The sequence below is a fragment of the Gastrolobium bilobum genome, unplaced genomic scaffold (assembly GCF_033153095.1).
Source record: "Gastrolobium bilobum isolate Gb01-03AN ecotype WA unplaced genomic scaffold, APGP_CSIRO_Gbil_v1 utg2803, whole genome shotgun sequence".
NCBI classification, from domain to species: Eukaryota; Viridiplantae; Streptophyta; class Magnoliopsida; order Fabales; family Fabaceae; genus Gastrolobium; species Gastrolobium bilobum.
In genome coordinates, this window is record NW_026898379.1 from 467755 (window position 1) to 484938 (window position 17184).

General features: G+C 38.5%; 1 protein-coding gene across 1 annotated transcript; it reads right to left on the reverse strand.

Annotated features, from left to right (window-relative positions):
- Positions 1-12201: 12201 nt before the first annotated feature.
- On the reverse strand, positions 12202-16541 carry LOC133315473 (G2/mitotic-specific cyclin-2-like). The gene is made up of 11 exons (XM_061517102.1): positions 16487-16541; positions 16252-16375; positions 16065-16121; positions 15783-15828; positions 15511-15663; positions 15308-15433; positions 14389-14478; positions 12954-13175; positions 12757-12855; positions 12459-12637; positions 12202-12340 (listed from the first exon to the last, which is right to left on the reverse strand). Exons 1-11 carry the CDS (start codon positions 16539-16541, stop codon positions 12202-12204), a joined length of 1290 nt encoding a protein of 429 aa, XP_061373086.1.
- Between the last annotated feature and the right edge of the window lie 643 nt (positions 16542-17184).

A 17184-nucleotide genomic window follows, 5' to 3' on the forward strand; every position in this document is an offset into this window, starting at 1 on the left:
TCTAGCATGTAGGTCGCAAACATCAGCTTCTGCGGATCCGTACACTGCATTACCCGAAAGATCTTGTCCAACGTCTGCAGCCATCTCGCCGCAGCAATAGGATCCAAAGACCCATTAAAGAAAGGTGGCTTATGCTTTCTGAAAGTGTTCAGCCGACGGTCGATCACGTCACGGTCCTCTCAGCAGGCTCCAGATAGGGTTCCAACACCCCCAGTGACATGAGTAGCACTATCAATGTGACTCAGGCTCTCATCCTGGACACTAGGTGGAGGCGACGGTGGCGGTGGAGGTAGTGGTGGAGGATACTAGCCAAAAGCAGGACCAACCCTCATTTCCTCCAGCATGACCCGCATCATGTCATATTCGCCTGCTGGTTCGCCTCAAGAGCATCCTCTGTGGCCTTCTAGTTCGCCTCTCTAGCGGCTTCCATCATTGCCACATTGGCCAATATAGTGGCCTCCTGCATCTCAGCCAATGCACTCAAGATTGGGTCGGGTTGACCCTCAACAGTCTCGCGAGTTCTCATGGCACTTACCATGACTCTGCACAAGTTACACAAATTATGAGTTGATCAGGCCCACGCAATGTGATCACATATGCATCATCATAATAAAACCCAACGGAGCAAACACACAAGACAGACACAACCAAGCATACTAGTTATTGCAATACATAAAGGCTTTTCCCTCGAACCATTGCTCTGATACCATAAAATATAACACCCCGTATATATCTGGTATCTTATCATGTCATCGTATTAAGCTGAGCTTAATTAAAAATGCGGAATATCTTTTTCTTTTCAATTATGATGTCATTAATCATTACCAACTTGATTACTTAACCATTTTCAAAACATCACCTGTATGTAAATTGCAAAAGACAGCTAACTGAAATACCTCAATATAAAATTAACATCAATATGTCTCTAGTCACGGAACTACAACACATAGCCCGAACAACCCTGATAATTTATACAACTCACGCTAAAAGTACTAACATCAAGGTGGCATGGACAAACCCCATGCTCACCCAAATAAGGCAACAAGCCCAACATAAGTCTCAACAACAGCAACATAATAATAACAAGCTAAAAGCACAACATCAGCAGATATAATCCAGCATTCAAACATATCAGCATATAACATCAATATTAGCTAAGCTCTGGCCTCCTGCCGCTAGAGGCATCAGCCCCCAAGTTACCTGAACCTGAAATAAGCGTACCCAAACGTGGGGTGAGATCTCTAAACAAGAAATCTCAGTAAGACAAGGGGTCCTCAAGGATCTTCCACCCCAAGCTCACTTACATGTGCAATATAAGTTCCAAAAGCAGTTTAACAATATCATTTCTAAAATAGTGCAATGCAACAAATAATCATGTCATGTGTGTCAATTCTATTCTACTGATCAGAGAAATGCAGGAATACGTCTATTACCCACACATAATGCAAGACGCCACTTGCACCCACCCACGAACTCACCATCTTGTATAACGCTACATACTCAGGCTTACCGACAAAGTGGAAACAACATATACATATTATAAGCCATTGCACATATTAGCTCAAAAGCATTTCAAAATATCAAAGCATGTAACACAACATGCATATAACCATCCCTCCATGGGATATGGTGGAACCAACAATGGCTAAATCGAGGACACGAAAGCTTACCTTGCAAGCTAATTATCCAATGCCAAGAGTCCACACAAGCTCAACGTCCAAACACAGCAGAATCACAATCTGTTATGGACCAATTAACATATCAATATTCAACTCTACAATCATACAATATTAAGACAACGCCTTTCCTTTACCTTTCATGTCTTTAGGCTTCTCATAAAGCCACAAGCCCTTAATCACTTAGATTCTGACTTAGATTAATTATTACAGAAGTCCCACTCCATCAAACTAGGGTTCACAAACCCATAACTCAGTTCTGTATGAACAATACAGACTCTGCCTCGAAATTCCCAGAATATCCGGATATTTGTCGGGACAATATCAGGATATCAATATCCGGATATGCATATCCGGATATCCATATTCGGATCCGGATATCCATATCTGGATATTTCGCGACAGAATGCAGTTTCTGCATTTCACGAGATATCACTCCAAAGGTTGGGTTTTTAACCAATTCCAACGTTAAAGCACACATTTTTAACCTCTTTTACGTTCATATAACAGTTGGTTACTTGTTTAACTTATTAAACATGGCAAGACTCCACTTTTACCCATTAAAACTCATGATCAAGTTGAGGTACATACCCAAGGCTTCAAAACAGAAGTGGATGGTGCTCTTGGAGCTCACTTGAAGCTCCCAAAGTTCTGACTTCGTAGGGAAACGAAAATGACCACAAAGCAAGGTCCTTTCCCAACAAAGATGACTCCTTGAAGCCACACAAGCTAAGAACAAAGACTCCACCACACCCAAACCAACAAGTCATCCTTTAAACTCTCCCTAGACAATGCTCAAAACTCAGAAACAAGATTCTCTCACCCACGCAAAGTGGCTCACACCAAACTATGATGATCAAGATAAGAAACCATGATCAAAGGTAGTGTCTTTTGTGAGAAATGGAAGAAAAAAGCCTTAGGACCAAGTGGTGAAGGAGGCAGCAGCCTAAGGCACAAAAACTCACGTTCAAATGGCTGAGTATCAGCCTAGGTTAATGTGCAAAGGTCCTTATATAGTCTAATTAATTTTAAATGCACTGTATTAGCGCTATATCCCAAACTTTAGAATCTTAACCTACTTAATTTTACAAGATTTATCATATTTTTATATTATTTTTCGCAGCACCTTTTCGGTACGCGTTTTTCCATAGCCAGTATCAGTTCTGGCACCAGTTCTCATTATTTTAACTTGAAACTAGAAATCATAGTCCTGCATATTATTCTAGGAATATTCATGCACTTATTATAATTTTCTGGGATACTTTATCGGTACGCATTTATTCCGAGAGCAGAACCGGTATCTGCACTTTTCGTCAGAAAAATGACTTTAAACATTATTACTCACTTACTACAATTATTTAAGCCTCATAATAATTATTAGGGTCAATTATGGAATATTTTCCTAATTTCACATAATTAATTAATTAACTTCATTAATAAACGGTGCGAGTTCTTACAACTAGCCCCACTTCCCTCTTAATGAGGTGTACCTGACGGCGTAGTCGTATGTGGAGGAGAATTATTCCTCCTATGTTGAGCCCTCTCAGCCCTCATCTCAGTTATGAAGGCCTGCAACATATCCTGATTATTCTTCATCACGTTTTCAGTCATAGTCCTATTGGCAGCCGTCTCCGTCTGCAGAGCATTAAGATCTGCAGTTACCGGATCAGGCGGCTGAGGACCTGCACCTCGTGTTCCACGGCGACCCCGTGCCCTACTCATGATATATGTAGATGTAACACAAAAGAATGAGCTGATCAGACCCACACTAAGGAATCACATATACATTAATTATAAACAATTCACAGATAGCTATGCAACACAAAATACAGTTATACATACTCAAGGCTCCCTAAAAAATTACTCTGATACCATAAATGTAACACCCCATTACCAGACCGGTGTGTTATCAAATATGATATTAAGCGCAGTTACAATCACAACGTTTATTTGTAATTACGGGAAAACTTTTTCTTTTTGATATCACTTGTACCTTTGAAATAACTGTGATCATAGCTCAAAACTTATAGCAGAATTATGAATATGTTAGCTTAATACCATGCAACTTGCCTTTAAACATGCTAAGTGGTTCCCATAAACCAGCAAAGCTAAAAACTTATTATATTCATGTTTAACACTAATTTTCTTTGCCTTTTTATCAACTCTAACAATTTTTATACCTCTCAAATGCTTCTCATTCATTAATATGATATATTTTTCTTCGTACGCTACGCGTGGGTTCAAACCGCGCTCAATTTGGAGCACCGTAGCCCAAGTTATGAATTTTCTAAGAAAATGGATGCTGAAATCCACAGGACCCCGCGCTAAGAGCGCCACAGTGCTTCAGAAGGCAGAGAGAACGGCGCCCACAACGCCAGATTGGCGCCCATAGCGCCATGGTTACGACCTTCCACTGATGGTTGATGCTAATAGCGTCAACTTGACGCTAATAGCGCCGCAGTTCTGGAGATAGGCACCAAAACAGGGCAATTTGACCTACTTTTGTATTTTATCCATAACTAGCTATACTAATCCAATTTACACAATTTTAGTCTCGTTGAAAAGCTAAAAGAAAGATCTATAACTTCCAAGAAGGCCAAGAAGTCCAATTCCATCATCTATTAGACGAAAATTGGGCAGCACTCTATTTGTACTTTCAACATTTCCCAACTCTTCAATTATATACCTAATTCATTTTCATCTCAATATACACTTGACTAATTCCCAGCTCAACCAATCCATAAATTCATAAATCATTCCATCAATTGAAACTTCCATAGAACATCATGTGCAACAATTGTTTCTTAAGCATGATTCAAGTGGCATGGACAATCCTCATGCTCACCATATCCAAATATCCAACATTAGAGTTATACAATTTCATATTCAAAAAACAACACTATGATCAATTGACTTAGAACTATATATGAACAACCAAAGCATGGCAATATAATCTCATGCAATCCAATGTTCATACTCTAAGTTCAAGATACAAAATAATGCTAGTATGTGCAATCCTAAATGATCCTCCAAAAGCTATACTATCCATATGCACATGATCCAATCCTTATTTAGGCAGGCCTCTTGCCCGAAGATCCTCCACGCTCATTTTGACCTGAAATGATGTCCCCAAACGTGGGGTGATATATACAAATATATCTCAGTAAACCAAGGGTACTAGAGGATCACTCCACCCTATGGCTCACTCAATGTGCAACAAATAACATTATGTAAGATGCATGACATACAATATCACAAACAACTGGGGACAAATCCAAGAACATCCACATCAGGATTCCGTTTAAGGACCCCATCATATAACTCTCGGGAAGCTTCCTGGTGCCTCTCCCATGGATGAGACGACCCCATGGCAAAACCCAACTGGAACTCCTCATGAGCCTTATCCAGCGGAAGTCCCTCGTTTGAATCATCCTAATACCGCTCCCAGAGTCGGCCCCACGACAAAACCCGACCAGAATTGCCAAAGGATATCTCCAGCGGAAGTCCAAACCAACACACATCTACTGGCCAGAGACCACAAACACCTCACACACAAACAAGCAATAATGCATGAAAATACATAATCACACAATGCCAAACGCACAGAATCCAACCACAACCTTCCACTAGGTGTCGTGGAGCACACAAGGGACTAAACCCAAGTTCCAAAGGTTTACCTCTACTCCAAGCACAATGCTCCAAAACGTACTCTCCAAGTTCAATCCTCCACTATCGCGTCCGTGAGAGGCAACAACAATAGCTTCCTAAGGCCCCAAGGGTTGATAATCAAGTGTCCATTCAAGCCAAAGCACCACCAATGGCCCCCATTTTCCTCAAAACCGCCACCCCTTCACCAAGGAGGATCTCCTCACACACTCTCTCTTTGGAAGATTTCTTAGTATGGAAGATGATCACAAGAGGTAGAGGAACAACTTTGATGTTTGGAGTTTTGTGATTTGGTGGCTAGAAAAGGGAGTTCCAAAATCCAAAGCTTGGAGCCCCTTCCATTGAGAAAACGCACGGGAGAGAAGGAGAGGGAAGAGAGAGAGAGAGTGATGGAAAAAAAATGAGTTTTGAAGTCACTTAAGTCACTTAAACCATAGGTGGGTCCCAAATGCGATTTCACTTTAACCAATCAACTAATTTAAAACACAAATTCATAACCTACGTATTTTTCTCGTCCATGTCATATTTTTGTTTCCTAAAATTACTGATAATATTTTTACGCTTATCGGTACTATTATATCGCAGTATTTTTATACCGGTAAAATCACTATTCATCAAATTTTTCGAAACTTGCCTATCCACTCGATTTTTCGTCCTGAATCCATTTCCGGCATTATTTTTATCATTTGAGACCTTCTACTCAAATTTTTATGCCTAGGGGTACGTGTTTGGTAAATTACCATTTTGCCCTTTTTACGTATTTTGACCCTAATTTTAGGATTTTCACTAATCCTACCCTTTTAACCAACATTATCACATTAAATCATGCATTCGAAATATGAGGTGTTATAGCTGACAAATTCGAACACTAACTACTATAATGTTCAAATACTCGGGTACATACAAGCCCATTAACCATTAGTTCTGATATCATTTGTTGAGTTGACAGAGGGAAGCTTATGGGGGGAGAAACCACCAACCATAGGTTGAGCAATGACATTAAGTGAGTTTATATACCACAACTAAACACAAAACCTTAAGGTAAAGGCATTAAGTACATGAGTCTTTCTACTTATATGGTGTTCACTTAGTCTATTCTTCACCAATATGGACTTTACCAATTCATACTTGAATTCCTTAACAGAAATTGAAAAAAAAACCATTAATTATAAGAATTGAGATTATTTCACGGGAAATGTTTATATATTAAATTACTTATAAGAGAGAATCCATTCTCACAATTTAAAGCGTTTAACTATTGTTAGTATTGTCGGGAACTCGGTTCCTTCTACTCGGCTTAGAAGCCTTTTCATGGAAGTCAATCAACAAGATCCTGGATCTCGGATCTCGACAATCTTACCTCGGCCTGAACTTCACCAGGTCGGGCAGCGCAGCGGAAAAAAATAAAAATACAAAGGAGAGAGGGAAAGAGAGAAAGAAAGAGAATACAGCGGCCTGAACGTCATCATGACAGACCAATTTTGGTCAGTGTGCACTTTGACGAGTTTGAGCTCTCCACCTTCCACCACATCCTGGATCCAGTGATACCTCACATCAATGTGCTTAGTGCGGGAGTGATAGGTCGAATTCTTCGCAAGATGGATTGCGCTTTGATTGTCACAACCCAGCTTGTACTTGTCTTGGTCATGACTGAGTTCCATGAGGAACTTCTTCATCCACAACATCTCTTTGTTTGTCTCAGTAGCGGCAATGTACTAAGCCTCGATTGTCGATAGTGAAACACACTTTTGAAGTCTTGAATGCCAAGAGACAGCTCCTCCGGAAAATGTTATCATGTATCCCGTCGTCGCCCTTCCTCGAGTCAGAATCTCCCCCTAAATCAACATCCGAGTAGCCTTGCAACTTGGCTTTGTCTTCTCCAAATCGGAGGCATAAGTTTGTCGTACCTCGGAGGTACTTGAAGATCCACTTCACTTCTTTCCAGTGCTCTTTGCCGGGGTTTGACAGATACCAGCTCACCATTCCAACAGTAAATGCCAAGTAGGGTCTAGTGCAAACCATTGCAGATATCAAGCTTCCGACAACGGATTGGTACAGTATCTTCCGCATCTTGTCTTTGCCTTCATCAGATCTCGGACATTGCTTCTGGTTCAGCTTTATGTGTCCGGTTAGAGGGGTGCTCATTGTTTTGGCTTTGTCCATGCTGAATCTCTTCAGAATCTTCTTAATATACTTCTCTTGACTCAGCAACAATAGCTTTTTTTTGTCTATCTTGGATAATCTTGATTCCGAGTATCTGCTTTGCAGGGCCGAGGTCCTTCATTGGGAAGGACGAGCTCAATGCCTTCTTCTGGGCAGGTATCCTCGATTTTTCTTTCCCTACAATAAGCATATCGTCAACATATAACAACAAAATTAAAAAATCTACGGCCTTATACCTTTTCACAAATACGCAGTGATCGGCCTTTGTCTTCTTAAACTTGTGATTAGTCATGAATGATTCAAACTTCTTATACCACTGCTAAGGTGCTTACTTCAAGCCATAGAGGCTCTTCTTCAACCGACATACCAAGTTTTCTTGTCCTAGAGCTTGGAACCCCTCAGGTTGCTCCATATATATCTCTTCTTCTAAATCACCCTGAAGAAATGTCGTCTTCACGTCCATTTGTTCTACCTCGAGGGCCGCCTTCCGACCTGTCTAGACTTCTTCTGGAATTTCTCCTTCAAGTGGCTGTGTTGGTGAGAGGTTGATCAAGTCAATAGAAGTTCTAACGGCTTCTCCCAAGAATGATTTCGGCAATCTGGCATTGGATAGCATACTTCGGACCTTCTCTTCAATAGTCCGGTTCATCTTCTCAGCAAGTCCATTCAACTGTGGAGTCTTAGGGGGTGTCTTCTCAAGTCGGATCCCGAACGCTCTACAGTATGCATCAAAAGGGTCACAATACTCACCACCATTGTCAGATCGGACCACCTTCAATTTCTTGCCAGTCTCCCTTTCAACCATAGAATGGAATTCTTTAAAGGATTAGAGTACCTGGTCTTTAGACTTCAACAAATAAACCCACACTTTGCGGGAGTGGTCATCAATAAATGAAACAAAGTACTGAGCTTCTCCAAGGGATCTCTCTGACATTGAGCAAACATCAGTACGGACGAGGTCAAGAATATACCTATGTCTTCTGGGTTGATCCGGTTTCACAAAAGAAACCCGGTGCTACTTTCCAGCTAGGCAGTGCGAGCAACTCTCCAACGGTTGGCCTTTCAACCCGGTCAGTAACCCTTTCTTATTCAGGATTCAAAGCCCTTTCACACTCATATGGCGAGGCACTTATGCCATAGCTCTAAGCTAGGTCCATCTCGGACAGAATTGGCTTCTCCACCATTGATCTTTCCTTGCATTATGTACAAGGAGCCTTCCTTCTTATCTCTGGCAACAACCAAGTTTCCCTTGGCCAGCTTCCATATAACACTATAAAAGAAGTAGTTCACTAACTCAGTATCGTCAAGCTTGCCTACCGAGATTAGGTTCAATCGCATGTCAGGAACATGCCTTACATCTTTCAACACAAGTTGGCACCCAACATCCTTGGTTAGGGTCACATAACCTACACCAACAATCTTGCTGATCACTTGATTTTCTATCTTCACGACCCCAAAATCGCCACCTCGGTAAGAGGAGAAAAAACATTTGTATGGAGTAACGTGGAAGGAGGCACCAGAGTCAACAATCTAAGTGCAGTCATCATATGCAACATTCAAATAATTATCTTCACCAAGGAGGAATATCTCGGCATCCGAGTTGGCAGCCACAGCAGTGGTGCTCTTGTCTTCCCTCTTCTTGGAAATAATCTAATTTGGCTTCACGGAGCCATTCTTCTCATCATTCTGCAGAGTCCAGCAGTTTGGCTTTTTATGCCCTGTCTTCCCACAATAAAAGCACTTCAACTCATATTTCGGCTTTGACCGACCTTGGACTTTCCTCGTCTTTCACGATCTCCACCCCGACTCTTACTTCTACCCTGGGAGTCAGATTTCCCTCTGTTTTCAGCAACGTTGGCCTCAGACGTGCTCGAAACACCTCGTTCTCTTCTCCTGGCTTCTTCATTCAGGAGACTATCTGTTACGACATCCCTCTTCAATTTTCCTTCTAGAGCCGAATTACTCAAAGTCACCACCAGAGTATCCCAGCTTTCTACAGCGAGCTCAACAACAGCAAAGCCTGCATCTCATCATCAATTTTTATCTTGGCTTTAGATAGCTGATTAATATTACCTTTGTAGGTATTGAGGTGTTCAATCATGCTCATGCTATCCTTGTATTCCAACTTCACAAGTCGGCAAACCAGGTGTGCTTTGTTCGTGGGAGTCTTCTTCTGAATCATGGACTCCAGCTTCGTCCACAACTCGTATGCGTTCGTGAACTTTGACACGTGCTCAAAGAGACTTTTGTCAATGTATTTCCTGATTGTAGCTACCGCCTTACGACTCAGGATCTCCCACTCCTTATCGGTTTTACCTGCCGGTCTCTCATCAAGGATAATGGGCTCATGTAAATCTTTGTCGTAGAGATGATCTTCCATCATCGGTCTCTAATAGGTGAAATTGTCTGCGATCAGCTTGAATATATCTCCGTCATGGGTTATACCACTGGTCTCGATCTCGTCTCCCTCAGAACCCGTCGAACTCGGGCTTTGATACCACTATTGGGAACTCGGTTCCCTCAACTCGGCTTAGAAGCCTTTTCGCGAAAGTCAATCAACAAGATCCTGGATCTCGGATCTCGGGAATCTTACCTCAGCCTGAACTTCACCAGGTCGGGCAGCGCAACAGAAAAAAAGAAAATACAAAGGAGAGAGAGAAAGAGAACACAAGCAGATTTTAACGTGGGAAAATCTTCTCAAATGAAGAAGTAAAAATCCACGGGACCTAGTCCAGTTCAAACGTCCACTATGAAAATAATAGGTACAAAGAATCAAGATTCACCAAAGTGGTGGTTAACTCAATCTCTCTAACAATGGCGATAATCAAACTTCCCTAGAGATGTTTCACTCAAACTTTCTCTAGAGATTTCTTAAAATACAAAGCTCAAAGCTTTGCTCACAAATCTCTCAAATAATTTTTTCTCTTTCTAATTTATCCTCCACCCACAACTAATGAATATATAGAGGAGGTGGAATCTAGGGTTTAGGATTTTTAGGAAATCCCTCAATGAGCTTGGGCTGTATTGAAGGAGGAAGCCCAACAAGTATAAGTTAAACTAATTGTTAAGAATAAAAGCATTTTGTTTGATAAATTCTGAAAATAAGTAGACTAAAATTTACTTTTGGGTTGATTATAAGCACGAACTTATGCAACAAAAACAAATGCACGAACTTAAATTTGAATGATGGCAAAATTGACCGTGAATTATGCAAAAAAACAGTTTATAAAATAGCATAAGAATAGCATCAATCATTTGCTGTAATTTATTCTTCTCTTCTTTTCTTTTCTTTTATGTAACTTTCATAAGTTCATCCTATCAAAGAAAAAAGACTTTTCAAAATATAATTTTAAGGTCAAAAAATTTAAGTTTATAAGGAATTGCAACTTAGTTCTACTGTTAGCAACCATGATTAGGTAGATAATCATATAATATTTAATATATTATTCTTTTTCCTATTTTAACAAATAAAAAATTAGGGTAGGCGTTTACTTTTGGAGCACGCTGTTCACTGAACTCAATGAATGAGACTAACCAACAAATGTATTTAAATTGGAGCCCTATACAGAAATGACCGTTGGAGAAGATGCAGTGTGGCAAAAGTCCAAAAAAGTGCAAAAAGTAAAAGTGACGTTAAAAATTTAAAATTTTATCAGTTGTTTATGTGCTCAAGTTATTAAGGTCCTTTGACTTCGTTAACGAAGGAAGGAAAAAATATATATTATTTTAAAGGATGTAAAGTTGTCTCATTTTAAGATAGAGAAAGAGATAGATAAAAAGAGAGTGAGAGTTGACAAAAAAATAAAATAAAGGTGTGAATCCCACTTTTTTGTGAGAGTGAAAAGATATAAGTTATGTCTTGTGAGAGTGAAAGGATATAAGTTATGTCATTCAAAAGGATAAAACACTTTTTCCATAAATGAAATAATAGATGAAAAAGAAGCATTTCGCATTTGACGAAAGTAGGTACACATCATCCAAATGAATTTAAGTTGCATAATCACAACTTCAAGAGTTGGTACGCGGTATTCTCAAGATTCCCGCGAAATAATAGATGAAAAAGAAGCATTTCGCATTTGACAAAGTAGGTACACATCATCCAAATGAATTTAAGTTGCATAATCACAACTTCAAGGGTTGGTACGCGGTATTCTTCAGGATTCAAGCAAAACTGAATATTTGTAAATTTTTAATTTTCGAATATTATGTAAACTGAATATAAAAATCATATTTCTAAAAATCGAGATTCCCGGATAAAAAAAAATTCTCCTCTACCAAACGGAGCCGGTCAAAGAAAATTTCTTCCAACAATTTTGCTAGTATTTTACTAATTTATGCAAACAGGAAATAAAAAAAAGGCAACCAATAAAGCAAAAAGGCAAATACTATTATATCAATTCAAAAAAGTAAAATTGTGTCTATATCATCATTTCCGTTATTTTGTTCATTGAGAACAACAGAAAAACAGAATTCAGTGTTCTAAGTTATTATGTTCATTTAGAACATAAGAAAAGGAAAGGAAAATGGCCAAATATAAATGAACAAGAGAAGAAGTAGGTAACATTCCCAGTGCAACCCAAGTTGCTCTTGTGTTCACATTTCTTAACGCACTCCCCCCTCCATACCCCAAATAAGCACAAATCATATGAAACTCATGTAAATGTTATTGTCAGTAGCTATACACGCTCTGCTACTGTTAGTTCTTCAGAAGAAAACATGCTGGTTCATGTTTTGCAGTATAGCCATATTTAGATGAGCAATACTTCCTATGTACCCCAGTGAGTTTTCCTATCCCAGCCTTCTGGTGTAACGCAACCATTTCAGTAGAGCACTCTCTACAAGCAAAAAAAAGAAGAAGATAAATGTGCATTAGACTAGAGTATTTTGGTATGTCGAGTTAGTGTGTAATTGAATTGGAATATGAAATGTGCTTTCTAAATTAAATATGCTTACAATAGCTGATCTTCTGAGTATTTTGTATGCCATTCACATGTCTTACTCCACTCTTTGAAACCATTGAATGTGCATTGAGCTGTGTAGACTGCAGCTGCAGCTATCAAAGATGGGGGGAACTTCACCATCTCATATTCTACCAGAGATAGCTCTACCAAAAAGAAAGCTAGTAACTCAAGCTGTTCCATGGTGAGGAGTAAAGTTAGTTTAGTAGTAATTATGAATTGCTGGTTACAAATAGTTATAAATGCATATGCATAACTAAATGGAAATATTTGGCAGAAATATGAGTACTGACTTTTTTGTCTGCTTGAATTGCCTTTAGAAACCTTCTCATGAAAACATATACTGTTGGTACAGACATGTTAAACTGCAATGTATTCAGCACAAACTTTTCCTGCAGTGTTTTGGAAAGAAAATCTCAGAAACTAGCTATATTGAGTGGCTCAAGAAATGTGAAAAATTACAGGATTGTATTAAACTAAGAAATGTTACCATGTTAAGAACTTCCTTCCTTGTGTAAGCTCTGTCTGATATATGGATTAGATCACCAACCACAGGCACGGAAACTTCCTCATACTTGCATGCCAAAAGCATGGCAACCAGACCAACCAACTGAAGCTTCTTTCTTTCCACTGTTTGTTTTGCCAAAAATCTGTCTATGATATTAATTGTAAGAAACAATGTCTCTTGCATGAGGTCAAATTTGTCGTGCACCTGATGGTCCAAACAGGCATGTTAGAGAAGTATAAAACAATTAATATCATTAATTGTAAGAAACATTGTCTCTTGCATGAGGTCAAATTTGTGGAGCACCTAATGGTCCAAACAAGCGTGTTAGAAAAGTATAAAACCATTAATATAACATCACTTAACAACTTAAGTTATTGGGTTGAATTGGTTCTTTGCCTCGATGTCACAAGTATGATCCTCACCGCACCTATTTAGTTAATAATTAATTAAAACTTATGGAGTTTCTTAGCATAGGTAGACTGGGCGTGATACATTCATTATCTACCCTTCAAACATGCCTATTTGGGCCTGGTGGACCAAACATGCATGTTAGAGAAGTATAAAACCATTAATGTAACATCACCTAACAACTTAAGTTTTTGGGTTGAATTGTTCTTTACATGATATCAGAGCCTCGATGTCACAAGTACGATCATCACCGCACCTAGTTAGTTACCTATTTAGTTAATAATTAATTAAGTCTTGTGGAGTTTCTTAGCACAGGTAGGCTAGGCCGGATTCATTATCTACCATTCAAACCCATTGGGGTTCTCGTGTGAGGAGGCGTGTTAACACTATTAATGTAACATCACCTAACTACTTAAGCTTTTGGGTTGAATTGTTTCTTTGCATATGCAAAAAGATTTTCAAGTGTGATCATGTAACATCACCTATGAATCCGATGCCTTAAGGTCTTGGGTTGTGACATGGTGTCAGACCCACTTGATGTGGTTGGTCTAGCCTTAGCCCATTAGTGGTGGGTTCCCTCGTCATGGGCTTCCCCTGGACCCTCCTGATAGTGGTATCAGAGCCGAGTTTAGACTTGAGCTAGCTTGATGTTAGGCCAGAAGCGGAATGAGTACTTTAGGCCTAGGGGGAGCATACCAATGTTGGATTTCACACTTGAAGGGAAGATTGTTGGAATTTTCAAGTGTGACGAGTTCCACATTAGTTGGTAATGGGCTAAGTGAAATGTATATAAGTAAAAACACTATCTTAAGGTTTTGGGTTGTGAGTGTCAAATTCATTTGATATGGTTGGTCTAGCTTTAACCCATTAGTAGTGGTCCTCCACCACGGACTTCCCCTGGACCCACGTATCGATATTTGAGCAGAACATTGAATGAAAACAAATCAGAAGGTAAACTATTAGTATTTTAGGCTAGGCATAGTGGGGTATAGTACGGAACATTGAATACCTCAATAAGCCAGTCGATTAGTATAGCCCTCATCCTTTCATTGATGTCAAGTTGTTGTGCCATATAATTTTGGGAGACACAGCTAATACCCTGCAAACAATGTTGAATTTAAACAATTAGAACTGAAGTTGATCCAATTGGAAAGATGTTTAATATTTTATACTTTTTCAATTCAACGAGTCCTTTTCCACTTTATGCCCACACAATTCCAAACAAGCTCAAATTTTGATTTTATCAAACCTTAGGTGATGTTTTACACCTTTTTTTACTGCTGATTGAAAGTAATAACAGTAAAATAGGAGATTAAAAAATTGATAGATGGTAAATATCCAATTCAACAATGTTAGATGTACATAGTTATCGGCATAAGTGCAAATTCAATCACTGTCAGTGAGTGTTTACATGCACACAACTTAAACATAGTTTTCTAGAGTGCCCCTTGTATCAAATGCTTGCAAGATATAGAGATTCAACTCAAGGTTGGAATATCCATAGTCTGGATAATGCAATTCCAAAATTAATCAATTCGGTATGCAACGGTGCATTAGTTTTACATTATAATTTCCCTAGTAAAATCATATTTTGTCAGAACAAAGAATGTGTTCGGTCCTACACGTAATATTAAAACTTGCAAGTTATAATCCTAAAATTGGAAATGATAAATAAATCTACATATCTAATAATTATTCACAATCCAGAACTTGAATGATAGAATTGGAAAGATAGCTATGAAAATAAGGCTCGAATAAATAATAATAGAATTGGTGTCACAAAGCAAGAGGGCATGCTTGAAGCAGTCGTAAAGGTGATACTTTATTAATGAGAGGTTGCGGGTTTGAATTCGGGAACAGGCCTTTATTAACAAGATAAAAAAGTTATGCATTTCACACTACCGACAAAAAAAGAGAGCTATGCATACCTCAAATTTTCTGTAGTTAGTATGAAGATCTTCAATATATTCCACTATTGCAAGAGGATTATTTGCATCACAGCTATCAATGTCCATAAGAGGCTCTTCAACTATATCCTCCATCTCTACTTCTTCCTAACAGGTTCAAGGTCACAAATCAAACATTGAAATAGATTCAAGGGACAACAAAAAAGAAAAATATAAAGAATTACCATCTCATCTGAATCACTGTGCATTGGTGGTTCTGTTTGCTCTAAAGACATGGGCACTGGTTGGTCTTCTGGTAACTTGTGTGCATCATCCAAGGAAATAGAGTTTCCAATCACATTCAGATTTGACATTGACGGGTTTGACTTCTTAGTTTCCTATTCAAATTGACCCCACCACTCAAAATTTTAGTCCAAAAGTGAAGGATATATATATATATATATATATGTGCATCAATTTCCAACCAAATAAAGAACAGTAAGAGGATAATATATACCTCGGCGCAAGATTGCTGTGAGCTAGCAATTTGTGCAGCAAACCTCCTAAATAACAATGCATCAACATAAAGTTTCATTAATTCCTTACCCTTTGCCAGAATTTGAATAAACATATCAGAATCAGGACCTCTATATAATAGTTTGAAAGCACCAAGATTTTCTTTTACAACAAAGTGCCATGACATTTCAATTTTAAAATCTTATAGTAATGTTTATCACTTCTTTACTTAAAATAAAAAAAGAAATACTGAAAATTACACTCAAAGACCACATTCTCTCACCTTGTGATGGGTCGATGCACTGGATCCGCTGGCTTCTTTTCAAAAGTCCCATGTTTTCTGGACAGACAGAAAACGAAAACCACAAAATTAACATTAAAGAAACCCAATAAAAAGAAGAAGAAGAAGACAAGAAGTTGCAAGAAAAACAAAGGGAAAGGTCTATGATGAATTAACGTAAGAGAATTACTCAGACAACACCCTCTTGCTAACAACGCAAGGTAACAATCCGCCTTGCACTAGATTCTGATTGATGCCGCTCAATGCTCTTCTATTCTGCCCAACCTTTCTGGTAACCATATTATCCAACCCTCCTAAAATTAAAAAAAATAAAGATTGAAAATTTGAGTTACCCATGTTAAATCTTTAAGCTTAGAACCACTTTGAACCTTAAAAACTGCACTTGTTCCCAGAAAACTTCATACCTTCGAAATTCCTGGGCAAGACGGAGTTGGACTTGTTCTCATCAGAGATAACCATGTTTTTAAGTTTTGGTTTCGTTAATGTTGTGAAGAATAACAAACCCAAAATCCTTCCGACTCAAGAATGCTCCAAGAACCCAAACCCCCCAACACTAGAAGAAGAGCATTTAATAGAACTACTAGCGGTAGCAGGTGCCAAGAGATAGAGAAGAAGGTAAATGGAATCAAAGAACACTAGCACCACCAACAGTTACATTATATAATGAAAACCATGGCTATATTTTTTGTCTTTGTAAGAGACAACAGAATAGCACCTATTCGTTTAAAAAGGAAAGAAAGAAAAAACTTAACGGCTAGTATTTGGGAACCGTTGGATGATTTTAAGGCTTGCAAAAAGAATCCCTTTTTTTTGTCTCTAATTTTGTCCTAACAACGGTAAACTAGTTGGCACGTGGAGAGAGAAAGAGAGAGATCTGATTTTCAAAATAAAATTACTAATAAATTTATTTGGGTTTTTTTAATTTTAGTTTATTATTTTATGATAATTCTGAAGACTTTCAATGATGGGGCTGTGTGATTTGAATCTCATATTCAAATTATAAATTGCTAATAATTTATTTGGATTTTAATTTATTGGCATTTTTGCTTATTATGTAAAAATTCTAAGGTATTTCCAATGTTTTTTTTTTTTTTTTTTGGCT

Excerpts from the sequence above, each read along its gene's own strand:
- LOC133315473 (XM_061517102.1), bottom strand. The coding sequence starts at position 16,541 with ATGGTTATCTCTGATGAGAACAAGTCCAACTCCGTCTTGCCCAGGAAT. Across the intron at positions 15,434-15,510 it reads ACAGTGATTCAGATGAGATG|GAAGAAGTAGAGATGGAGGA; the intron begins GTAATTCTTTAT and ends TGAACCTGTTAG. Across the intron at positions 12,638-12,756 it reads CAATTCAAGCAGACAAAAAA|CTTGAGTTACTAGCTTTCTT; the intron begins GTCAGTACTCAT and ends ACCATGGAACAG.